The sequence below is a fragment of the Hipposideros armiger genome, unplaced genomic scaffold, assembly GCF_001890085.2.
Source record: "Hipposideros armiger isolate ML-2016 unplaced genomic scaffold, ASM189008v1 scaffold_145, whole genome shotgun sequence".
Taxonomy (NCBI): domain Eukaryota; kingdom Metazoa; phylum Chordata; class Mammalia; order Chiroptera; family Hipposideridae; genus Hipposideros; species Hipposideros armiger.
The window spans coordinates 3,251,552-3,277,707 of NW_017731495.1; the positions used below are offsets into that span (position 1 = coordinate 3,251,552).

The 26,156-nt window shown below is 41.1% G+C and overlaps 1 protein-coding gene across 1 annotated transcript in view; it reads left to right on the forward strand.

The window, feature by feature from the left end:
* Nucleotides 1-14,034: 14,034 nt before the first annotated feature.
* The window catches only part of LOC109387026 (leucine-rich repeat-containing G-protein coupled receptor 4-like), a gene marked incomplete at its 3' end in the record, with an annotated part of 52,137 nt that continues 40,015 nt past the window's right edge, over nucleotides 14,035-26,156 (forward strand). Inside the window, exon 1 of the mRNA XM_019650699.1 lies at nucleotides 14,035-15,188. Within this exon, the coding sequence (XP_019506244.1) occupies nucleotides 15,004-15,188 (185 nt within the window). The remainder of the gene's footprint in view (nucleotides 15,189-26,156) is intronic.

The window sequence follows — 26,156 nt, forward strand, 5'->3', positions numbered from 1 at the left end:
ACTGAGAAAGATAAATACCTATGATCTCACTTATGTGTGGAGTTGAAAGACCAGAATAAACGAATGAACAAAATAGACTCATAGATACAGAACAAACTGGTGGTTACTAGATGGGAGGGGGAGTTGTGGGGCTGGGTGAGAAAGGTGAAGGGATTCAGTACAAATTCATAGTTATAATCGGGGATGTAAATTACAGTATGGGAAATATAGTCACTAATATTGTAAAAGCTAGTGTCAAGTGGGTACTAGATTTACCGGGGGAGTGAATAAATTATATAAATGTTTAACCAATACGCTGTACACCTGAAACTAGTATAAATAATATTGAATGTCAACTACATAAAAATATTCACAGCGGGACATGTACAGCATAGGGAATATAGTCAATAATATTACAATAGCTGTACAGTGTCAGATGGGTAGTAGACTTACCGGGGTGATCACTTTGTGAGGGGTGTAAATGTCTAATCGCTATGTTGTTTTGTGTACCTGACATTAATAAAAAAGATGAAGGCGGAGATTGGGGTGATACTTCTACAAGCCAAGGAGTGCCTAAGAGTGCCAGCAAACGACCAGAAGCAAGGAGAGCCGTGTGAACAGGTTCTCACAGCCCTCAAGTAAGGAACCCTGAGGACGCCCTGAGCTAAAACTTACAGCCTTCAGAACTGTGAAACCACCAGTGTCTCTTATTTAAGTTCCCAGTTTGCGGTACTTCGTTATGGCAGCCCTGGAAAACTACAGTAATACAAAAGGGAATCCACATTCTAGCAGCAGCATTATCAATTATGGATACTGAGGCAAAATTCAATGTGGCTTCTCCCATGTGTGATAGGTTTCCGTGGAAGTGGTTTGGGTTAAGAAAAGATGAGATTTCTGGCCTCGGGGGGCGAGGGGAATGCTGAGTTTTTTTGTTTTCTGTGGTTGGAAGGTTTCCTTAGACACCTGTGCAGCTGTGTAATTGAGCTCCTGCTTCCAAGTGGCCGCCTGGACCCATCAGCCCCTCAGAACCAGCGTTTTTTCTCGTTTTAGGCTGCCAGTGACTGCATGGCTGCATCTTTCTCAACTCAAGGGCTTTCCAGGAGTTGGCAGTGGCAGAAGATTCAGCACAGAGAGATTTCTGCAGCAGCCTTGCTCCAATTGGATTGTGATAAGAATTTGTCTTTGGCCGGGGTGTTTGACCCTGTAAAGGTTTGTACTGGCTCCTCATGGTCCGTGTGCCCGATGGGAAGCAGATAATTCAACCAGAACCAATTGTGTTGCTCCATCTTTAAGACTCTCCGTTGAACGTTGATAAAATCCAAATATCTTGCCATGTTTTAAGAGGTTCTGCAGAATCCAGTTCCCTGCTTTCACTCAAGCCTCATCCCATCCCACTGCCCCACTTGCTCTAACTCCACACCAAATCCCCCTTGCTGGAAGGCTCTCCCTCTGGTTCTTCCACTGGCTGGCTGCTCCCATTCAGGTGTAAGCTGAAGTCACCACTTCTGTTAAGCTGCCTTTCCTCTCCATCTGAAGGTAGGTTCCTCATCCTCTGTTAAGTGGCAACACCTTGTTTATATTACATGCTGAATTATGCCTTCTGCATTAGAATTTAAGTTCCCTGGCAGCAGGAAGGATTGCAAATGTGTCCTTCACATCTGTCCCCCCATCACCTTGAACAGTGCCTAAAACCTAGTATGGTGATCAATTATGCACTGTTAAATTGGTTTACTTCCCATAATTCCACAGATAGATCAAGAACTTGAATTGGAGCCATATAAAAACAACAACATGCACACCTGAGTTAGGCACATAATTTGTTAGCTGATCTTGTTAAAATAAATGTCTAAGAAAGGACCAAGATACTAACGGGGTAATACCTTTGCCAATCTTTTATCACCTCACTTAAAATGATGAGTTCCAAAGATGTGGAGAAAAAGGATCCTTTATGCATTGTTGATGGGATTGCAAATTGGTGCAGCCACTATGGAAAGCAGTATGGAGGTTCCTCAAAAAATTTTAAAAAGAACCACCTTATGACCGAGCAATTCCAGTTCTGCATATTTATCCAAAGAAATCCAAAACACTAATTCAAAAAGATATATGCACCTCTATGTTCATTGCAGCGTTATTCACAATAGCCAAGATATGGAAACAACTGAAATGCCCATCAAAAGACATTTGGATAAAGAAATAGTGGTACATATATACAATGGAGTATTATTCTGCCACAAAAAAAGAATGAAATCTTACCATTTGTGACAACATGGATGGACCTAGAGGGTATTATGCTAAATGAAATAAGTTAGACAGAAAGCAAATACCATATGATCTCACTTATATATGGAATCTAAAGAACAAAATAAATGAACAAAACAGAAACAGACTCATAGATACTGAGAACAAACTGATGATTACTACGATAGATAGAAGGGGGTTGGGAGGGTGGGTGGAAAAGGTGAAGGGTTTAAGAAATACAAATTAGTAGTTACAAAATAGTCACAGGGATGCAAAAAGTACAGTATGGGGAATATAGTCAATAATAACTATGTATAATGCCAGGTGGGTACTAGACTTATTGGGAGATCGCTTATTGAGTTATATAAATGTCTAACCATCACACTGTACACCTGAAACTAATATAAAATAATATTGAATGTCAGCTATAATTTTAAAATATAGGGGGACAGGGCCAGCCTAGTGGCTCAGTTGGTTAAGAGTTGGCTTAAGAGCACGAGCTCTGAGCAACAGGGCCGCCGGTTCAATTCCCACATGGGCCAGTGACACTGCACCCGAGCTGAGCTAAGCTGCCAACAGGTGGCAGGATGGCTCAGCTGGCATAACAACAAGACTGCCTGTTCGATGGTGGGCTTTGCCCACCCACAACTAAGACTGAACTCAGCACCTTGAACTGAGCTGCCGCCCGGATGGCTCAGTGGCTAGAGCGTGCGCTGTTAACAACAAGGCTGCTGGTTCGACTCCCACATGGGATGGTGGCTATGCCCACCCGCAACTAAGATTAAACACAGCACCTTGAGCTTAGAGGCTGTGAGCTGCCGACGGGCAGCCAGATGGCAACTGGCGCCCTCCACAATGAAGACTGAAGAACAACAACTTGGCTGGTCCCCTTCCCCAATTCCTCAACTCTGTTCCCCTCCCCCAATTATCCAATAAAATCTTAAAATAAAATATAGGGGGACATAATGTACAGCATAGGGAGTATAGTCAATTAAAAATAATATATGAGTCCCATTTGTGGAGGACAGCAATGAAGATAACTTTAATCTTTTGGTCTATGTAAAAATAATGTTAATAGTAGCTGAAATTTGTATAGTAACTAATGACTGATTTTTTAAAAAGTGAATGAAGGTTTTCTTTAGTTGGAAATTATCACAACCAGGACCACATGAAGAATTGTACACTCCTTTTTAAAATGTCTATTGTGTAATTTTAAACAAGAAATAACAGCAAAGACATAGTATAGTGGAAGGAACACTGGACTTAAGTTACAATTCTGCCACTTAATACAGGATTCTTGAGTCCCAATTTCCTTGACTGTATAATACGGGGGGTAGATAGTTTCCAATCTTTTATTATTAATTATTATTATTATTATTATTATTATTATTATTATTATTATTATTGAAATCCTCTCTTCAGCCAAAGCCTTACATGTGGTACCAGAACCACTCTGGTTCAAGGAGCTGGGGATCCCTGAGGCTGCCCCCTTGACAGCCTTTCCTGCACCCCAGAGCCTAGGGGTTCCTTTGAGCAGTTTGCAAACCTCTGTCCTAGATAATCTCTAACAGTTCGTTTCTGTTCAAAAAATTCAATGATATTAAAATACTCTTGGTTTTAACATGAATGATTTTATCGTGCAACATATAAACTATGCACAACAAAGCATTTGCTATAATATCAGAAATACTGATAATAGCTGCCTCTCAATTAAGCATCTACCAGGCTTAATCCTTAAAACCACCCAATGTGATAGGTGTTATCCTGGTTACAACCAGAGACCAAATAGTTTTCCCAGAATCACGTTGTTAGTGATCAACACAGCCAAGATTCGATCTCAAATTTGGTTTCTTTTTTCTTTTTCTTTTTCTTTTTTTTTTTTCAAAACCTATACTTTTCTCCCAGCGTCACAGTGCACTTTTAACTAGTTTTTTTGTTTTTGCATTTTATTTTTTAGGTTTCTTGGCCTTTTTGATTAGATGTTTCCTTTTTTTGAGCTAGAGTTCTGTCTTATGCACACACACACACACACACACACACACACACAAAGCAGAAGAAATTTAACCAGTGTATTATATTAATATTCACTTGGGCATTTATTTTCAAGTTGGCATCTTTTCTCCAGTACATAGGTATTCCATTAAACTCCATTAACACATTGAAAATACCACTTTCTACCTATTGGATTACTTTATATCACAAAATTAGTAATAAGTAGATGGTAGCAATTTAAAAATTCTAAGCTATAAATGCTATAGAAATGGCATAAATTTAAGTGCATTATAGACATGGCAAAAAAAACTTTAAGAATAACAAAATAGCATTTTAACTGCTTAAGAACAATAGAAGGAACTAACTAAAGAAATAACGAGAAAGTTGGAAAGAAAAAGTTATTGGTTATGGTTCTATTCATTTCAATTAAATGAACTTGATTTTTAGTCTCTTCTCAGTGGGTAGAAGTCATGAAATCTATTAATTCTCTCAACATGTATTTATTGAGCATCTATTTTGTACTGGGCGCTGTACTTAGGATACAGCAATAAACAAGACAAAGTCCTGCTGAAAATGAGCTCATGTTCTAGTGGGAAAGCCAGAGGAACAAGAAAACAACGTACTTTTAGGTGGTGATGAGTGTTAGGAAGTCCAAAAGGGTAGGAAGGCTAGAGAGCTATAGGAAAATAAGACTCAGGAACATTAAGTCACTGTCAAGGTTCACAACTAGTGATCCCACAGCCTTTTCTCATCCTAGTCTGTCTGAAGTGAGCTCGGGGACACAGGCCCACCATGCCTGAGCAGCTAGCTTTGTGGTTTTCCTTGGAACCTCCATACAGCACCAATTGCACATGTTGCAATGCTTCCTAAGTAATAGCACTATTTGTAAAGCACCTACTACATGCTGATGATCCCTTTCTATCAGTTGTCATTATCGTGTCCATTGTGCCCCCTCCCCCACCCACCCTAGTTGGAATAAAAATCTAAGCATTTCACCATGACCCGCCAAGCCCTGCATGGTCCAGCTTCTGCCTCCCTCTCCAGCCCTCACATACCCTGTCCCTCTCTATCTATCTCTACTCCTCACGTGTCCCTAACATGACAGACCTTTGCACTAGCTGCTGTTCCCTCTGCTTGAAATCTCCTTCCCCTTCTGCTGATATATATTTGTCTATTATTTTGTGAGCCCACTCCCTCCCCAAGATGATGAACTTCTTGAGGGTAGGCAGAACCCTGCTTTGTCCACTGTCCTATCTCCAGAACTGAGAACAGTGCCTGCCCGTGTAGTAGATAATATCTGATGAGAGAACAATATTGATGAAAGAATGTAGCGGTGCTAATTTAGGGAGGACAGAAAAGGCCTCTTTGAGGAAAGAGATGATAGTTGAAGAGAAACCTAATGGTGGGAATTGAAGAAGCCACCCATTTGAATATCTGGGGAAATTGGGGTTTTTGTCAGGGCCCAATAGAATAGTACGTCTTTCCATACTGTGGTCCTGAATACAGCAGGAAGTAAAACAAATGAGTTGGCAGATGGGGACCAAAATATATTATTTATTCATTCATACTACACACAGTTGTTGAATGCCAGTCATGGTCTAGGGGGTAGGGATACAGTAGAACCCAGAACAAAGCCCTTGCCTCGTGGAGCTTACTTCCTGTTAAAAGCTAGGCAGGCACACCTACCTTAGGCTTGAGGGAAAAATGTGCTTCCTCAAATTAGCCAGACGGACCGACCCCCGCCCCCTCCCTACTCTAGACCGTGACTGAATTCTCACCACCCTCTGACTGCAGGGGCAAAGCTTGCTCACTCCCCACACAAACAAGGGCAGAGGAGGGACACAAATGGCTTCTCCCTTCTTTCCAGATTTACCAATCAGATTCATACCCTATCTCCCAAGGAGTGAGTGCTTCCGGTTAGGAGCAGCTACGGAAGTGGAAGTAAGACCTAGAAAGTGTGGCGTCCCAGCAGCCAGGTAAAAATATGAACGTATAAATTGTGTGACCGGAATGGCTGGTAACAAAATTAAGACAAATTTTTAAAACCACCGTTTAGATCATTTTTTTTAATTTGCAAATATTGGCAGAATTGGATTTAAAAACAAAACAAATGTGACTTATTATCAACTATGAATATTTTTTAAAGCAGAATAAGGATGGAAGAAGTCAATAACACACACACACACACACACACACACACACACACACCTTTTTTCCCCCACTTCCTCCTGTGAATACACAGAACCTTCTAGTTTTATTATACTTTGTATAACCTTTTTCTCCTACCTATAAATATTTCACCACAAGGTGGCACCAAAGTGCTGTTGTTTCTGTTTTAGAATTTTCTAGTAGTTTTTGCTAATTAAGGATCAGGCCTAAGTTAAAAAATGCACTGATCTTTTCTTGTAAACTCAATATTTAAATTTATTTTATGAAATTCAAAGCTTTGTAAATGTGGATAGAAAATTCTTTCCAAATATACCCTCTAAAAGAAAATAAAACAAACATATATAAATTATGTGAATATCTACCACTTAGTATATAGGTTTTGGGGGGGAGAGGAGGAGGGCATTGATTTAGTATTGTTTTGGTCCATGAACAACTTTAGTTGACTGGAAATTCTATTTGGCTTTACATCTCTTGATACCTTCACCTAAGTTCAAATAGGATGTTTGATCAGAAGAAGAGTCATTTCAGAGGGCACATGGCAAATTGCTTTAACTAAACCAAAGGCCATCTGAAGCGTTGAGATTAACTTGCTTTGTCTGACACTAAATTTGTCAAAATTTTTCTCTTTTCCATAAAAATTAAAAACACAAATTAAACCAAGTATAGAGTAGAAAGAGCAATTGACCTAGATATTAGCCAGGTCTGCCAATCATTAGGTATGTTGTTTCCTTGGGTAATTTAGTTATCCTCTGTGGGTTTGATTTCTCACTGGTAAATACGATTTAACACATCATCTTCAAAGTTCCTTCTATTTCTGAGGATTTTAAAAATATCATGGGGAAAGTTTGGCACAACAGAAGACAGAACTTTCTAACAGCCAGGACTCCCCCAAATGAACTCTACTACCAGTGGCAATGTGATGTGCTAACCCTATGAACCTAAGAGTAGCAGAGATACTGTTAAGCATTCTTAAGCCTTAAGCACATGACTGAACTAGTTAGTCTTAAGGTCCTTTCTAAGCCTAAGCTTCTAAATTCCATTAAGTTAAATTGAACCGTAAGCTGCCTGAAGGGAGGGACTCCATCATACCTTATATCCTGAGGCTGCCATGAAAATGCACCCCTCAAGTCTCTGACTGTTGGGAGACTGACTAAGTGCAGCTGGGAAATTCTTAACATTTCCCACAGGCTGGTCCTAGACACTGACTGAGCACAGACTGGTCTGTCCAGGAGACAAGAGACTCCTCTGATGGCTGAGTTTGTCATGCAGGTCTCCCCATTGGCCTTGCTCTTACCAAACTGCTAGAACTGCACTGCAGTCTAAAACTCACCCAACCTTTTCTCCTTCCTTCTCTCCCTGACTTGGAGTCAAAACTACACCTTGGTCTCATTGTTCTAAAAGTGTCCCTCAGTTCCCTCCCCATTTTTCCTCACAGACATTCTCCCTAATAAATCTTTTGCATGAACAATCTTGTATTGGTGTCTGCTTCTCAAAAGACCCAAACTTGCACAATCTTCTAGCAGAAGGACATAAATTAAGGAGTGGAGGATCCCATTCCAGACTTACTATATCAGAATCAGTGGAGGTGGGATGTCTGTTTTAAAATCTTCCCCAGGTGATTTACATGGAGACTGGCCTGAATTAATCTAAATTCTTCAGTACCTAGCAGAGTAGATTCTGAGGAGTAGATGCATAGGAAATATTCCTTGAAAAAAGAAATCCAAAACTGTTGAAAAGCTTGGTAAGTTTGTGTTATTTTGAAATAAAAGGGGCAAACTGACAAAATTGCTATAATGTGTTTCCCTATCACCTCAAGGTCCTGCATTTTGTCTTTCACATAGAAATATTTTAAAAATTTTCCTTATAGTGTTCTATGAAATGAATACATATATTTTAACACTAACATGAGGCAAAAAAAAGAGTTTAACAAATAGTGTCAGATTTTGCCAACTAGACCCTAAGAATAGCATGTTTAGCATCATCCTAACATCCAGTACCATTGACCTAATCTCCATAGCTTTCTTTGCTTTGCCTCTTTCCAAGGTATTGTTGAAAATGACAGATGGTTGGTAGTTTGCTTGTGTTTTAAAAAGCATTGTCTCAGATTAAAAAAAAAATTATCTTAAAGATATTTTAAAAAAACCTTAGGATTGTTATAAGTTTCATTCTGATTTACACTTCTCTTATTGTGAGGAGAGCCATGGTAGCCATCACTAGACAAAAAGGAAGATTTGGGAATTACCCAAGAGGTGTTTACGAATGTCCGTTTTGAGACATTAGGTGTCTAGGTCAGGAAGAGAGAGACAATTTATAGAATGTGAAGTCTTCTCTCCACATCCTATTACAGCTTCTTCTTGAATCTAAAATCTCTTATTGCCTTCTTTTCTAGATTACTTTCCAAATATGTTCATGTAGACAAAGAAGAACTGTCCAGAACATTTCAGTAGCAGCAGATTTTACATGTAGTTCTTTGAAATAATTGTCTCGTGCTAAGGTCTTTCTAAAATGTGTAAAGTTTTCTTTGGAATTCCAAGGGAACGAAAAGGAACCCAAGTCTGACTGAGCTTTGTGTTAATACTTTGGTCCTAACAAATTTTTGGCATGACTAGGTGATGATCTTTCCACTTTTCTCTTCTGATTTTTCTACCTTCAGCTTTCTATTACAATGTCTGGTTTCTTCAACACTCATTTAATTTTTTGCCTCGTTCTGTTCCTCACCAGTGGTTCATGCACTCAGATCTGGGCATCCACATATGGTTCTGTCATTCAGAAGCTGTTCCCTCAATGAGTCTCATTCTCCTCTTGGGTTAGATTTGAAAGGGAAAGAGCAGGAAATGAAAATAAAATTTAGAGAGAATGAGGCATAGACAGGAACCTATTTCTGATATTTATCCTAATGTTTTGAAATTTGAGGTCTATATGGGTCTTCAGAAGTGCTGAAGGGGGAAAGGGTGTCTGACCCCAGGATACCAGAGCAGGTGGGGAGACTAAGAAACTTCTTGGTGATGTTTTGAAAAGGGCTGTCTTCAAGAATGGCCCTCAGCCGGTCACACCAGGAGTGCCACTGCCAGTCCTCACATCCCAAAGATCCATCTGTTCTGCACAGGTGTCATTTGCTGCTGCCAACCATCTTCAACCCTTGCCCGAGCACCAGGTAGAGGAAAGAGGGCCCAGATGCCCAAATTTGGCTACCAGTGTAGCGTCAAAGGATGTTTTTAATTTGTCAACAATTTTATATTGTTATTTTTTTTTGTGCTTCAAAATGATTCTTGTTATTTTAAATTGTCCCTACCACATAGGTGCTATTTCCTGTGCATAATAGAACCACTCTAGGAACATTGAGACTCAGAAAAAAAGGACAAGTGAGTAAAAGCACCTGTTTAAGACTGCAAGCGAATGGGGCCCAATGTGGAAACTCCTTCATCCCAAAGTCCCCAATGCAAATATGCACCAGAACATAGAAACGATAGCATCTATCTTGAGGACTCAACTGTTAGAGCAGATACATATCAGATATCTGAAAGGTACGGATTAGACCTGATATTCTTTCTTGATTCCCCAAATCTATCATGTTATTTATTTATTTATTTTTAAAGATTTTATTGGGGAATTGAGGGAGGAGAACAGCACTGGGGAATTGGGGGAAGGGGAACAGACAAGTTGCCGTCCTTTTGTTCTTCAGTCTAGTTGTGGAGGACGTCGCTTCACTGGCCCATGTTGGTATTATCATTGCGCTCTTCCTGGGTGAGGCAGATCGGTCACTGGACTCTGGACAGCCACTCACGGTGGCTCTTGGCAGCTCACACTGGCTGACAGCTACTCACGGTAGTTTTACAGCAGCCCATTGCAGCTCCATGCCATCACCGGCGACTCACGGCAGCCCAGCTCCAGGTCAAGCTGTTATTCACCATCTTAGCTGTAGAGGGCATAGTATCACTGGCCCTCATGTGGGATCTGAACCGGGGGACCCTGCTGCTCAGAGCTGGTGTCCCAAGCCAGCTCTTAACCAACGTGCCACTCAACCGGCCCTAAATCTATCATGTTTTTCTTAATAAATGTTTACATATATAAATGTGCATATTGATACCCATATATGTGTATGTGTGTGTGTATATAGATACACATATAGCTTTAATATGCATATTCAGCTTCTAACTTCAGGTGGTGGGTTTGGCACCTATACTTTCATAAAGTCAATAGCTATTTTTCACAGGTCAGGTGGTTGGATCAGGTCAAGTATTTGGGGTGCCTTTTGGGTGAAATGTATGATGAACCCCCACTTCCCAGGACAACTTTTGGGCCATTCATTCCAGAAAGAGGGCCATTTGTAGGTTGGAATGGGCTCTTTTTGGCTCATTCTGCAATATGATTTTTCAGCATGAGCTCACCATGGAGACTGGAAGTTTGAAAGTGCTTGATCTCAATTTGCAAGAAAAGTTCACCTTTGAGGTGTGTTCCTCTGACTTTACATAATCCTAAAAATCATTTTCAAAAATAATCAGATTTCAATAAAGAATCAGCACCTGTAAAACAGAGTTGGAAAACTATGACCCATGGGCCAGAGCTAGTCCAACATGTGTTTTTGCCAAAAAAAGTTTTACTGGAATGCAGCCACATCTATTTGTTTATGTATCATTTATGTTTGTTTTCATGCTATGATGGCAGAGTTGAATAGGTTTGATCGAGACAGTGTGGCCCCTAAAGCCCAAAATATTTATCATCTCACCCAAAATAATAAAAACAATATGAGCAGCCCATTAGAAAATAAACAGGCAAAGGAAATAAATAGGCAATGTATAGATGAGCACACCAGATATTCAATACATACATGAGAAGATGCAGTTGTAATCAGGAAAATTCAAATTTAAACTGCACTTTGACTTGATTTCATGTGTATTCAATTCACAAATATTTAGGTCTTACAATATCAGGTATTGGTAGTATGTAGAGTGATGAGTTTTTTAATTCTGTGCTGAAAGAGGTGTAAATAAGTACAGTCATTTTTGAGAGCAATTTGACAGCATCCAGTAATGGTGAGTGCACATAATCTATGATCCAGCAATTCCACTCATACACATACACTCAAAGGAAATAAATTTTAGAGAAACTCTTGCCTATGTGAATAAGGCTATTCATGGTAGTGTTGGAAAAAATAGAAATACATTTAATACTAACAAGAAGTGGATAAATACTGGGTATATTCTTTAAGTGGAACACTATATAGTAATGAAAATGAATTAACAATAGCCACATATTTCATGAACATGAATAAAACTCACAGGTTGAGTAAAAAAAAACAAGTTGCAGAAGAGTACAGAATGAGTACAGTATTGTTAAGTATGTATTGTTTAGGGATACACACATATGAAAAGCCCAAGAATATACATAGAATTAATCATGAAGTTTAGGAAAAGGCTTATTTTCCAAGGAGAGAAAGAAGGAAAGGAATATGATTGGGGAGGGGTACAAAGGGAGCTTCAATTATTTTTGAAACACTTTTTTTCTTGAGTTGGTTGCTGTGAACTCAGATTTTTTGTTCTTTTTGTAAATTGGAAATATTCTATAAAAAGTAAAATTTATGTTTGAGGACTTAATCCAGTCAATCATTATAGCACTGCTGGAGAGCCACCCCCCACTCCCACCCCAATCTCCCAAGTTTTTTTTTTCCTTAATGGAGCAGGCAGGGCCTTTGCATACACTTGTGTAAGCTCTGTATTTACAAGAGTGCTTGGGATAGGGGGTGAGTGGGACCAAAGTCTAGCTTATCCACCAGGCAACAAGTCTTCTGCCTTTTGCACAAACCCCAAGGTGAGCATCATTTGAAGTGGATGCCTTCTTCATTGCCCAAAAGCACCCTGCAAAATATGCAGAAATGCTGCAGCCAGGCTCCATTTCCTCTCATCTAGCCAGTGGATGCTACAAATTTACACACCCAGAGCCAGGAAAAACTGGAAAGAGGAACCAGCCTGAAGGCGCCCTATTAAGTTTATTTTTTACCTGCCACCAAATTTTAGTTCACCCTGATATCTTTCTAGGTTTCTTATGGTTTATGTAAGAGCTGATCACTTTTTCTAAGTATCTAGGAGTATATTTTAAAAATTAGCTTGTTTTGTTCTCTTAGGACATCTTATCCAAAAAGTGAAGACGAATTGCCAATTTATCTTTAATGCAAAGCACATGTAATGTAGCAACTATAAGAAATACTAACACATTCTTTACCCAAGTCCTTTGATCTTTGATATTTTGTCTTTGATCAGCTGCATATTTGAATCATTCTTTCTTACCCTCTTTATCTGATAGACAATAGCAATTTATTCTTCAACAAAATCTCCATCTCTCCTTTCTCCAAAATCTAAACCTCTCCTTTCACCTATGTTGCTAGCCCTAAGATTTTATTCCTTGGAAGCAAAGAATGAAGTTTCACAAGTGTGCTTCACGGACCACCTGTATCACTTTCACGTGAAGTGCACCAACATGCCAACGCTCCGTCCCAGGCATATGAAATCCCTTCGCATTTTTAATCAAACATTGTGGGTGATTCTTAGGCTTACTAAAGTTTAAAAACGACTACTCTAAAAGAAAGGAAAGGAGTTAATTGGCAAAATAAAATCTATCAATACAGTCTAAAATTGTTATTTAAAAACAGTGATATCTCGGCAAGAGAAATTGTCATCTTTCAATGCTACTATAAAAGAGAGGTCTTAAAGGGGTCAGTTAAAGAACAAAGTTACAATTTTTTTTCTCACTTCAGTTGCTTATGAGAGTTGTTAGAAAATAGTGAACATGATTTAGACAATGGAAGCCAATTTAGGGAAGGCTCCAAGACCACCAGACAAGGAGCCAGGAGCCCAGGAGTTATTCTGTGATGATTGCAGGCAGAGCACAGTATCTGAGAGCATCAGATTCCTTATCTATAACACCAGAGGGTTGTCCGTCTATCTTTAAGATCTATTTCACACCTACAATTAGAGGAAATATGTCATCCCTAAAACTTAAAGTCAAGGCATATCTGTATTTATTGACTCTAGCATATACATAAATTTACTGTATGTTAGCCACATGCCCAAATGGGCATTACTTTTAAAGATAAACTCCTGAGTGCAAAGATGATGAACATGTTTCAGTTTTCATTTTCTTTAATTTTACTTATATGACATGAGTAGTCAACTTTATGACAGTGACATTTTTAACCCTGTCTTCAAGTATTCATGAAAAATGTCTCTAATATTGTGTAAAACAATATTAGGAAGAAAGGAAGTGCCTATGAAGCAATATTTGGTACAAATAATGATTCTGTGGGGTCTTTTAAGCCACAAAAGTCCAGAAGAGGAAAGAATCCTGATAATTACCTAACACCAAAGTTGCTGCTGGCTTCTCAATGGTAGGTACCTAGCACTCAAACATTTTGTTGTCTGGAAAAATTGTCCCGTATTCAGAAACATCACGTTTTGTCAAGATACCGGTGTTTTAGAATTTTAAAGCATATGAGAAAACAGTCTGAATCGCGGTCACCAAAACTCTGTATTGTCATTGGTTAATTGCTAAGATTTAACTATCAAGTGCATATCAAGGTAGGTATAAAGATCTCAGGTGAAATGAGAGGGTTGTGGAAATACTCTGTTTTAATTTGGTATATAGCTAAAACCCAAATATTTATGTCAGATGAAGGGAGACGTTTTCCTTCCTCTTCAAAGTCTTTTTTCCACATGTACAGCTCCCAAAGTCCTCGCCCTTTGAACAGTGGACAGTCATTTGAAACTTAACTGAATGCTGGAAGCAAGTTCTCTTTTTCAGGTCATCCAATTTAGGAGATCCAATTTCTGCAGAAGAAGACGGATGGGGGGAGGGAAAAAACAGACTCTACGTCTTTAGATCCTTCTACCTTCTATCCACAACCTGCCACGCAAATAGAGCCAAGTCAGGGATTTTTGCTTTGAACCACCAACCACCACCACTACTTTGTCACTCACGCCCGATAAACACGCCCCTCTGGTCCTACTCTTGGCCAATGGCGGCTACCCTTCTTGCATAGTAATGAGCTCGAGACCTCCCCCGGCCAATGACGCTCCGGGAGAAGGGTTAGTTTTGCATGTACCTAAGTGATTTGCATAACCCAGTGGCTGGGGGCTTGGGAACCCGAGCGTGCAACCCTAGAAGGGAAAAGGACGGGAGGAGATTGAGCCGCGGCGGCGAACGAGCGAGAAAGAGTCCGGGTGTTTGTGCGAGAGCCGCGCGGGGGCTGGGGCGAGGGGCCGGCATGGCTGAAGGCTGCGCTCCGCAATCTTGAAGAGCGGCTGCAGCGGGAGGCCGGGAACCGGGAGGCGGGTGCGATGGCAGAGCGCGATCTCCGTAGCTGCGCCCGGCCGGCCCGGCTGGCCTGAGCCGCCAGAGGAGCGGGGCTGCCTCTGCGCTTCCATGGAGCAGCGGGAAGGGAGAAAATCCGGAGCGCCGCGTCCCTGCGCTGCTGCCGCGAACTGTTGAAGGGGCCGAGCCCGTGCGACTGCCGAGAGAGGAGAGCCCCGGCCCCAGCCCGCAGGCCGGCTGCCCAGGGGCGGCGGAGGGCAGCGGAGACGCGCCGAGCGAGCGGCGCCGCGGGAAAGGCCGGCGCGGGAGTCGGCCGCAGCAATGCCGGGCCCGCTGGGGCTGCTCTGCTTCTTCGCCCTGGGGCTGCGCGGCTCGGCCGAGCCCAGCGTCGCTGCTCCGCCTCTCTGCGCGGCGCCCTGCAGCTGCGACGGCGACCGTCGGGTGGACTGCTCCGGGAAGGGGCTGACGGCCGTGCCCGAGGGGCTCAGCGCCTTCACCCAAGCGCTGTGAGTGCGGACGGTGGGGGCGCCCGGGAGGGGCAAACCGGGGGACGGTGGGGGGCGGAGCCAGTGGTTAATCCCACCCCACCCCCCAGTGTCCCGAGGCGGGGGGCGCCGGTCACCTATGTAGATGGGTGCTTGGCACCCACAGTCGCGCCGCGGGCTTTCAAATCTTGGCCAGTCCGGGTCCGAGCCGTGGGTAGCTCTTTTCTTTTTTAAGATTTTTCGGGCACAGTTACCTCCCCACCAACACCCAAGTGCATCTGGGGCCGAGGAGGAGGGAGGAATCTGGAAACGTTTGCCCCTGGCAGCCTTTTCACGCGACCTTCCCTTCTCTCGCGGGCCCCTGCTCAGCTGGCAAGAGCTTTGCAATCGGCGGGGGTGAGGGCGCCTAGAACTTGGCCTGAGTCTGCAGACCCAGGCACGTTCCGTGGGGAAGCACCTGGAGCCTCCTGGGTTCCAGCATGTGGCTAGAAGAAACACCTGTACCTCAGGGCGAATCGCCTTCCAATTTGGCTGTATCCAGGTAGAGCGACCTAGCACCTCGGCCCCAGTACCACTCTGACCTCACCAACAAACGCCCCAGGGTCTGGAGCGCGCAGAGGAGCCAGGCCAAAACAAGGGAGAGGGAGGGGGAAATTGCAGGTTTCTCTGGGTGAAAATACTCTTCTTACCCAACGAGGCCTTTTAAAAGATGGAATTCTGACCTGAAGTACAGGATGTTGGAAGAAAAAGTTCCAGAGCATATGCTCTGCCCAATGGGAAAGGCAGGCAGCAGTTTTCTTCTGTACCTTAACCAGCAAAACTTTCCTTTTGAGTTCCCTGTGGTTGGGAAAATCTCTCAAATGGTTGAGACTTAAAAAATCTCCCTCCTCAGGCGGGGACCGGAGAGCTTTAGACATCCTTTCAGAAAAGAAGAGAAATCTGAAATTGCTGTTGGAGGTGGCACTGGCAATTGCCTTTAATAGAGAAAGAACGGGGTAATTGAGTGCAGCGCTTGGTGTATGCTCTTGTTCTTGTATTGCGTGGCCAGGGGAATGATTAAATCAAGAGCAGTGAAAGAACTGTTTCAGAGAGGAAGGGATTCTGAGAGGTCCTTGAGTAAAGGGAATTTCCTTTTACCTTATAGCTACTGAAAGGGACCTCTTAGAAATAGACAGTCTTAAAGGAATAACAGGCCTGGTGAAGAAATCCTTTCTCTGCAGGCCAGGTGGGTGGTGAGAGGTGTTCTGCTTGCCCTCTGCTAGTGGAGTTTTATTGAGGAGGCCTGTTGCCTTGGAACCTGCCTCGTTCTTTGGCCTCCACCCCCTCTCTCGCCCACCCCCTCCCTCCTCAGGGGTTAGTTATATACTTGAACTCATTTTCCGGCAGTGTGATGAAATTTAACTTTTCACTGAAAAACGTTAACTTTGCAGGGAAGAACAGTTTGCCCACAGAGGTACATTACATGGGAAAGTTGGAGTGGGAGTGGGGAGAAGTGAGGGAAAGGAGACCTGGGTAGGGAGGATGGGGCTATTTTTTTTCCCCAGGTCCTCTTGAAACTTTTGGGGAATTCATGCATGAGACTTCCTTTGCCTGAAACCTCTGTCAAGCCTCTCTCTAATAAAAAGCATGATTTTACTATTTTGATCCATTGTAAAGACCGTGTTTAGCAGATTCCTCGAGTTTTAATGAGTAGGCTTGCCCTATAAGAAAAAGGGCTGTTTTACATTAGCACCTAAAACCACAAAGAAAGATCCCACTTTTATGAGCGCACACTCTGTAGAGCATCAGGCATCTTCCTTTACAACTCACTGAAGGTAGTGAAATGCTATATGCTCAACCTTGAACCTCACAAAATGTATTATTCATGGCTTGGGAAACAAAAAATAATTGGTACCAGTCCAGATTAGATTGGCTAACCTAGCATCATCATTGCACTTTCTGAGCTGTGGTGGTGAGTGTGTTCTAATTTCTCCTCCCGTTCATGACCTCTGAATTAGAATGATTGTACATCCTGATTAACTTCCTTATTTCACCCTCAAAAGTATACATCTAAAGGGCATTTCAAGGGCACTGTATTTGCATTTTGGGAAATAAGCTAGTCCAGTGATTCTCAAAAGCCAGGTTGAGGAGGGAGGGACAGGTGCTGGGGAGTGTGCACACCCCAGTGGCTCTCCAGGACACCTTGAGATTGATCACCTAAAGGTCTCTTTCCAAATCTGTGCTCCCATCACAGCTTCAGTGAGCTGCAGTTACACACCAAGGGACCGGATTCCTGATTCCCAAACTTTTGTTCACAGAGTCTTCAATTCTGGAGCACATGCATCAAGATGTATTTAGTTATATATAAAATTACAGACACAAAAATGGAAGTTAAAAAGGTGAGGCTACATTATTAATCAGTTATTTTCCTCTCATCCCTCAGTGGTGTCAGACTCTCATCTCCTCCAGGGGCGTGTGCCATCCCACTTTGGAGACCTCAGGACTGACAGCTGGGTTGTCAGTTCACCCCCACATGGAGTCCACAGGGCCTAGTACATAGGATGCACTTTAAAATGTTGCAGTGGATCAATAAGGACTCAGGCCATGCCGAGGGAAAGAGTTGGGGCTTGGAATTCAGGCCTTGTTCCCACATGGGATCGCCAAATTCAGCATTCTCACCATTTTATTTTAAGTCTTTTGTCCAGATCCGAGAAGGCCCCAGAGAGAGGATACCTGCTTCTTCTTTAGGCTCGTTTAAACTTGTTCAGTCTCACAGAGTCTGTTTCCTGCTGAAAGCTGCTTTATCTGAGGCTGGGGGCAGAGTCAGATATAATCCTCAGTATTGTTGCTGGGATTCTTGTGTTCGCGCCATTCGCTGCACCTGTAGTTATTATTTATATTTTGCAACAGCAGTTCTCAACCCTGTGTCACAATGCACTGGTTTGTCACAGTCCACCCTGAGGGGTATTAAAGGAAGCACTCTTACTAGCATTAAAATTCCGAAGCTTGTTTTATCGATAGGATTAAAGTTATTTCTGTATTAGGGTAATAAAGTCCCTCTTAATCACCTACGTTGCAAGATTCTTGATTAGGGAGAAAGAGAAGAAGTCACAAGGGCGGTGGAGAAGGAATTGTATACGTGAGTCCTTTGGTTTGTGCCTCAAAGCTTAAGAACTAGACTGAGCACAAATTTCCACAGCTTGGATTATGTCTGGTACACTGTTTTAAGCTTATAAAGGCTGTTTCTGTGTCTTTATGGAGACGGCGGTGGGTCTGAATGCTTGATCATAGTCCATACCATGCCCGTAAGTAATTGTGTAGCCTTGGGCAAGTCATTTTTTAATTTAATTTTTTTGTGTGTGATCATTTTCTTGTCTGAAAAATGAAGTAATTGGGTTCACTAGATTATATACGTCAGGCTGCTTGTAGCATCCAGAAGTTCTATGATTTTATAATTCTTACACAATTTTCGGATGGCAAGGTGAAAATAATGTTATGATCCTCTCATAAAAAGATCCCAGGAGTAGCAGAATATCGTGCTAGTTGAAGTTGCACAAGCCCGTTTATTACCACTCTCTCGGAGGAGGAGTTCTTGGTGTTTGGAAGCATGTGTTAGGAAATTTGCCATGGAGACTTGTTGCAGAATGCATGACTAGCTAAGGCGCTTTGCTGGGGTAGAATAGCCGTGCTTGTTTCCTGTGGGTATGGCTTAACACTTGGAAAATAAAATCACCCTGTTTCAGTAATTTGGATACTGTACAAAAAGTTACTCAATGTCCTCACTTCCATATAATTAGTCATAATCTCTTTAACCTTCACAGTGTGCGTATCCTGTACATGGGCAGGTTATCAAGCTTTCTCTATAAAATTGATGGTTACCTGAGGGACTGTGAAGTGTTTTTAAAAGTCATCTGTTGCTTTTTCTCCTCCTTTTGGAAGCATCATCTCAGATTCTTCTCTAAGGTGTCTTTTTTTCACTACACCAGACACCTTTCTTCTTTTAATATAGTATCATTCGACAGTATTTTCTTATGTTTCCTCCAGTGTCTGCTGTATTCCCTGGCTGGTCAGTAATCACTGGCTAAATATTTATACCTTTTTTTGATGGTAGAGTTTTGATATCTCTTGATTTCTGAATTACTATCTGTTAATTTCAATTTAACTTAGTTTGTGCGGTGTGTCTTTCTAGAGATGTATTAGTATTACATACAAGTGAACTTGGTTCTGAAGGTCAATAGGAGAACATCTTTAAGTATATAGAGCCTTTATTTTACAAACTAGTGAACTACTGATCTCCTTTTAAATGCAAGAGAGGCAAGAGCATGCTGGTACGAATATGGAGAGCTGGTTTCCGTATCTGTCAATAAATCACGCGAGTGACTTTGGGAGGGTCACATATCTAACCCTTTGGGGCCTTGGTTTCTTCACCTTTAAAACAAGGAAGTAAACAGCTCTTAACTGCCAAGAGTTTTCTATTTAATTTGATTTTTGTGTTTTTTTTATACATTTCTCTGATCCTCTCTGTTGTGTTAATGGAAGGATAGGTGTCTAAATCATGGACTCCCACCCACTCAGGAAACCTCCAGTTGTCCAAGTCTACTGGTCTATTTCCATTAAATGGGGAACTCACTGCCTCATAAGGCAACAATGTGCTGGGTGTGGTCTGAGCAATTCCCAGGACTTGAACCAGTAATTCTCCCATTCTGGGCTTCTTAAGTCTTGTAGTAACCGCTCATATTTTATGATTTCCAGTTGAACTAAATGCTATCGACAGTTATGGTATCACAAACATTTATTGTCCAGGCACTTGGCTCTTAACATTAGAGTTGTACGGTAACATTTGACAACTTAATCTCTTAGGGAAGATCAAAGTTCTCTCCTAGTAGGTGGATCCAGGCAAGTTTAGGCATTTTCTTGGCCTCTGTCAGTCTATCTCTCAAATTCTTATTTTAGTACTCTTTATAATAGTGGAAAGTACTGACAACCTTTAAGCTTCGATTTTGCTTTCTGGTCTCTTGGGTTGTACCTATCCTCGGAGCTCTCATTTTCTTATCAGTAAATAATGGACATTGATGGCTAACGTCTCTCACTGCTCCGAATTTCTCTGAAGCTGTGTAGAATGTTAAGCAAGTAGAGTTTTAAGTATCCTTAAATGACTCATTGAAATTTTTCTAAGACCGTCTCTCACTTTTTCTCTATAAAAAAGATGTAAGTTTCCATAAAAGCACAGTGTTTGTTAGGATACCTGCATTAAAAGTTAACCTCTGCCAAATGTGCCCTTAACTCTGAAAAATGTAACTAATACAACTTAGAGTGTTCTTGATAAGACAGCCTAGCTCTTTCAATTTTTTAAGCTAGATCTCAAGGTTTTGGCTTTGGAAAAACATTATCTAACTTGTTTTTTAATGGCCTCCTGCAGCCTTCAATTTTTTGGCAGTGCTATAAACTTCTTTTCCTATATACAAAAGATATTGATAACTTTTTCCTTTTTGTGCCCCCCAAGTTTGTTCAGCAAAGTGTAGCTTTTTGAAAGCTTCACTGAGGATAATAAAATGCTCTATTTTTAAATTCTGTCACTGAAGAAGAAAAATCTAGGGCATTTATCAAATCAGTACTCTTACACAATGGCTAATTTGTCTGCCTTTCTTGACATTTCTTTTGTGTCTTTAAGCGCTTGATGGTCAAACTGTAGGCGAGGTATCAGCTCTATTGTCTGAAATTGGGCAAGTTCAAAATTGAGTTTAGAAATCAGCCTTAGCAGGAGACAGGTCATGGTTTTATAGTTCATACACATTTAATACTTTCTCAACTTTCCAAAGTTAGTACTCAAATACCCCCTTTAAATGGCAAGATGGAATTATGTAGTAATATATACCCTGGATTCGCCCACCCATAGATAAATATTTGTTATTAAACTATGTATATGGTCGGGACTATTTTTAGCAAGATTCTTTAAGCATGAAGTATTCTGTGTCATGTACAAGCAGTTAAAACTGCATGCTTGGGGTGGTTGTTTTTAGTCTCTAAAGCATGTTTTGATACCATTACATATTTTAATTGTCAGAACACACTAGCAAGATCTTGCTTTATGCATTTCTTATTTTAGATGCAAGTGATGAAAGTTCGGGAATGCCCTTCTAATAGCCTAGGAAATGAACGTTTTTATAAAATATATTTTTGTTGTTCACCTAGCTTTTCTGTACTGGAAGGTCTTATGGGGGAAAGCATTGGACCACCCCCCTGTGGCAACATGTTGGCCCATTTGAATATAAGAATATCCTTGTAAGGAAATGAAAACCATAGATATTTTGGGAGGCAGCTGGGCCAAGACTGGGTATACGTGTAGATCCCAGGCTGGTCTGTTGCCTGTGCTGGTGACGTGTGGAAGAAGCAAATCTAATATATTACGAGATACTTAATGACCCTTTGTCCTTCATGTTTAATTTGCATTTAAGTATTCTGAGTCAGTGTAAGGTTATGTAAGCCCCTTTGGCTAGTGTTTTTCTCTTCTATTTTTACACTAGAAGAAGGTAGCCTTTTCTTAAAGTTTTAAATATGAAGTTGACCATTGAAAGAATGAAGTCTCAGTGCACTCTTGACAAGAAAATACTTTTCATACTTGAATCAGATTTTAGAATCTGGTATCCAGGAAAATCCTGAGTTATATTCTTGCCATGCCAGTGCATTTTTGAAGTTTTATTTGGGGAAATTTTCCCTCCCCAGAAGCGTGACATAAATTTGGCAGGGGGATGGCACCTTTACCTGGAGCTGTACTAGGCACAGCTAAGGAATGTGCCTGGAATTGCTTCAGGTCTCTCTTCTCCCTTCCCCTTCAGGCGACGAGTTTCTCACTGTAGTGCTCGGTGTAAACCGCAGAGTAACTTTAGTACCAGTGTTGACATCGAAACTCTCCTGAAGAGCTTGATTAGAGCTGTTTTCCTATTTCCTAGCAAGGTCGATGGATGTTATTAATTCTCACTCTCTTCATGTTTCTTGTTTTTAAGGTGCAGGATAGGAGATGTGCTTCCAAGTTGGCAGTCTTTTTTTCAGTCTTGAGGTTTTGGGCTGCGATGTTGATTAAACTTCCTGGTTTTGCCCATTTTCCCAAGGGTCAGCTTCATATTTGGAGGCCCTTGGAGAAAAAACTATATGGATCATATGTGAAGGGCTTGGCAGACTAGATTTTCTCAGGGGAGAGGAGACCCGTGATTGCCACTCTGTTCTAGGTTGTCACCCTTCCTGTGTGAGTGAATTCTTGCAGGAGAATTCTCTGGAGAATGAGAGCACTGTCTCTTGAATAACATACATCTTAGGAACTCAATATCCTGAAGTCTGTCAACCCTTCTCTTGGTGATGGCGGGACAGAAAACAAATAATGTCAGCTAACCTTTAGGTTTCTTAATGTTCTTGAATACTCTTCATGTGCACTTCTGTTTTAGGCACTAAATTAATCCAGTCTTTGCATTTTCTGAATGTGATAATTGCCTATTGGGTCCGCCTCAAGCTCTCATCTCACATCATTTGCAGCATATGCAGAATTCTCATATAATTAGATCAGAGTTAAGAAGGGAATATTAAATGAATTTAATACATCTCAAATATTTCAGTATCCTGTTCGAAAAATTACATTTTATGGGTTTACTAGCTGATATTTAGCAGCTTATCATTACCCGAGTTTTTATCCTTGCTGAGGTAACTTCTGCTAGTTCATCTCATTTGGTTATTATTTTTTTTTAAATCTTAATATTTTCCTATCTTTATAATAAAGAAAAATTTTCTTGTTGGCCTTCTGTTCTCTCCAAGGTTATTTTAAGTCCATGGTCATGTAATCCAGCTATTTATGTCACTATCTACTTTCCAGTCTTCTTTTTATAGGCATATTTTTGTGGACAGGCCTTCAAACATGGTTTTGTTTTTGAGAGTGTGACACAGGGAATCAAGACCCCTGAGTTCCTGAACCTGTGAGCTTGGACATGTCATTTAATCACTTAGGACATTGGCTTTCCCATCTGCAAAAAGATAGTCTATCTTCAAGGGTCACATGTAGGAAACTCTAAAGCAAGACATCTGAAAGACAGTGAGGACCCAATTTGTTGTCATTTGTTTTGGGAGTGACTAAGCAATTGTGTTATCATCTTGTAATTTAAAATTCTAAGCCCTAATTCTCTGGTTCTTTGAATGTATGTCACATTCAAAGCCTGTTGTAGACATCACAGGTGAGGCATTATGTTAATGAAAAAAAAGGCTACTCATCTGGCAGCTTTTTCTTTCTTTTTTCAAAAATTAGCTTCAGGTGTACAAAACAATGTACTAGTTAGATATTTACACTCCTCACAAAGTGATAACCTCCCTCCCCCAATCTACTACCCCTCTGACATTGTATATAGCTGTTACAGTTCCACTGACTCGATTCCCTATGCTGTACTCCACATCCTGTGACTATAGATATATAAAAAATTATAGTTGACATTCATTATTGTTCAGCTTCAGGTGTACACTGCAGTGGGCAGGTACCTACACCGTCCATGAAGTGGTCTCCCTAATAAGACAAGTGTCCATCATCCGGATACCCTACAAAATCTTTACAACATTATTGATTATATTTCCCAAACTGTCTTTCGTGTCCCCATGGCAATCTTGTTAGGAAGCCCAATTGGGACCACAAGATTGTCTGGCAGCTTTTTCATTTAGAAAACTGTAAAGATCCTGGTGGAGAAAGAGGAGGACATATGTTTTTTATAAAGATACCTTCTAATAGGTGGTGCTACTCCCCTTCTAACAAGAAAACCTGATGGTGGGGAGTTAAGTTTCTCTGGAGGAGAGAGCTCAGGGAAATCATATTTATTCACATGGGTCTGTGATTTGGCACTGCCTGCCTGAGATGGCTGGTCACGTGCAAAGGTGCTGTCCTAACAGGGAAGCAGTGTTTCTCCTCACAGCAAACGGGCAAATGACCTTACATAGTGTCAGTGTGATCTTCAGATACTGATTTTCTGTTTCCAGACTTTCGGCCTCTGAGGATTTTCATTAAACACGCTAACTCTTTGGGAACCCCCATGCCAATGAGTGCTCACTGTAGGTTCTCATATCACTTTTCATGTTGGGGATGAGTAAGACTTACTCAGGATTGACCATTTAGCTGCGTTCTTGTTTCTTCACATCACTTTGCTTCTGGAAATATGCAGATTATGAGAGAACTTTTAAGTACTTTGACAATGATATTTTACTTGTTATTGGAACCCTATGCATTCTTTATTTACATTTGAAACTCATGCTCATGTTTTGTGGGTAAAGAAAAGCTATTATCTTAACAGTAATTTTAGAACTGCAATCCTTTATTTAAAGCCTTTCATATTTCTCAAAAGTTACATGGCATTCATGTTAAGGACAGTTTTTAATCCTTCTCAGAAACTTTAAAAACTCTTCTGGGTTTTGCTTCAGACCTGATTGGAAAATGAATTATAAAGCCAGGGCAGCAGCTAATGTATGCAACAGTGCTCACAACCTATTTAGATTGGCTGAGTGTTTCAAATACAGTTGTGCATATTTTCTACCCTGGGTCTCTTTCTTTAAAAAAAAAAAAATGTTTGAGATGTTTTTCCCATTACTGTCTTGACGTCTGCCTGGTTACACATGAATAGTTTGACCCAGTCCCCCAGCGGGGAGACTACCGTGGCCTTGCTTTCAATAGCCATGTCACTGACAAAGAAAACATATGGACTATTTCATTCCTGTCCTTTGCAAACAATCCGAGGCTGTGACGCATGCCGCAGAAGGCCTCATGCTTCATGGTAGGTTGGCAAGTTTGTGTGCTAACCACAGGCTCTGCTGTTAGCAATCAAACTGTGTTTTCTAAAGCCCCGTTACATTCCGTGGAAAGGGAATCTCGTGTTTTGATTAAGTTTCTAATATCGGATTGAATTAAGTTGGTGTAACCTACTTCCATGGTGAGGTTTCCTACTCAATCATGTATTTCACCGAAGGGAGGGAGTGTGTGTACGTGCTTGCGTGCGTGCGTGCGTGCGTGCGCCTGCGTAGGATATTTGGATGCTATTCTCCCAGTTTGGACATGTAGTGTTGGAACAAGGATTATTGATTCCCAGTAGAATGTGCCTTCAGGACTATCTGCCTTTGTTTATCTTCCTTTTGTTTATCTTCTTGTCAGTCCACAGAAAGAGATCAATTGATTTTTTTCTGGTGCTAGCAGAGCACTGCTGCACTGACCTTTAAAGGTTTTTGTTGCGTAGAACCAGCTTTCTACTTGGGGACTTGTGTCAGTTCAGCAAGCATAAACGGCTTGGCTTTGTGGCCTTGGAATCTATGAGAGGGCCAAGAACATGGAAAAGGGGTAAATCCCTTGCTGTCTTTTTCAGGTCTTCTGTGTTAAAAGAATTTGCATTTACTGAGGTGTGGCATTCCAAAAGAAGAAACAAAACAAACACCAGCGACATCCAAAAATGACAAGATTCATGACTTTGGTGCAAAGAAACAATGACAAACAATTTCATCAGGGTTCCTTCCAACCCTCAAGTTACCCCAGCCTGAATTTCTAGTTTCATTTTATTTCCTGGACATGCAGACTGGTTTTGACAGGAGCTGATGATTTATCTAAAAGGACGTGAGCTCCTGTTTTATCCCAGATATATCCAAATATTTAAATGTTTATATGCATCGCATCTAGAAGGTATTTCTGGTGGTTCTTGGCATCATTACTGAATATTGCCTGTAAAACAATGTGCTAATAGAAATTACTGCCTTTTACATTTTCTCATAAGAGTAATTCCTTTTGCAGTCTTGATAATGATAGATTTCCTTCAAATTTCTTGGCTCTTGGAAGGTTACATTTAAAAAGTTTAGGTATTATGGTTCTTCACAAATGAGTCTATTGGAGGCCCCCCTTTCTTTTAGTACTCCCATAATTTTATCTTAAAATAACTAGTTTAATCTAGGATGTTCTAGCATCCTTCTTTAACTGACTACTTAACTGACATTCATAACTATGAATTCAGA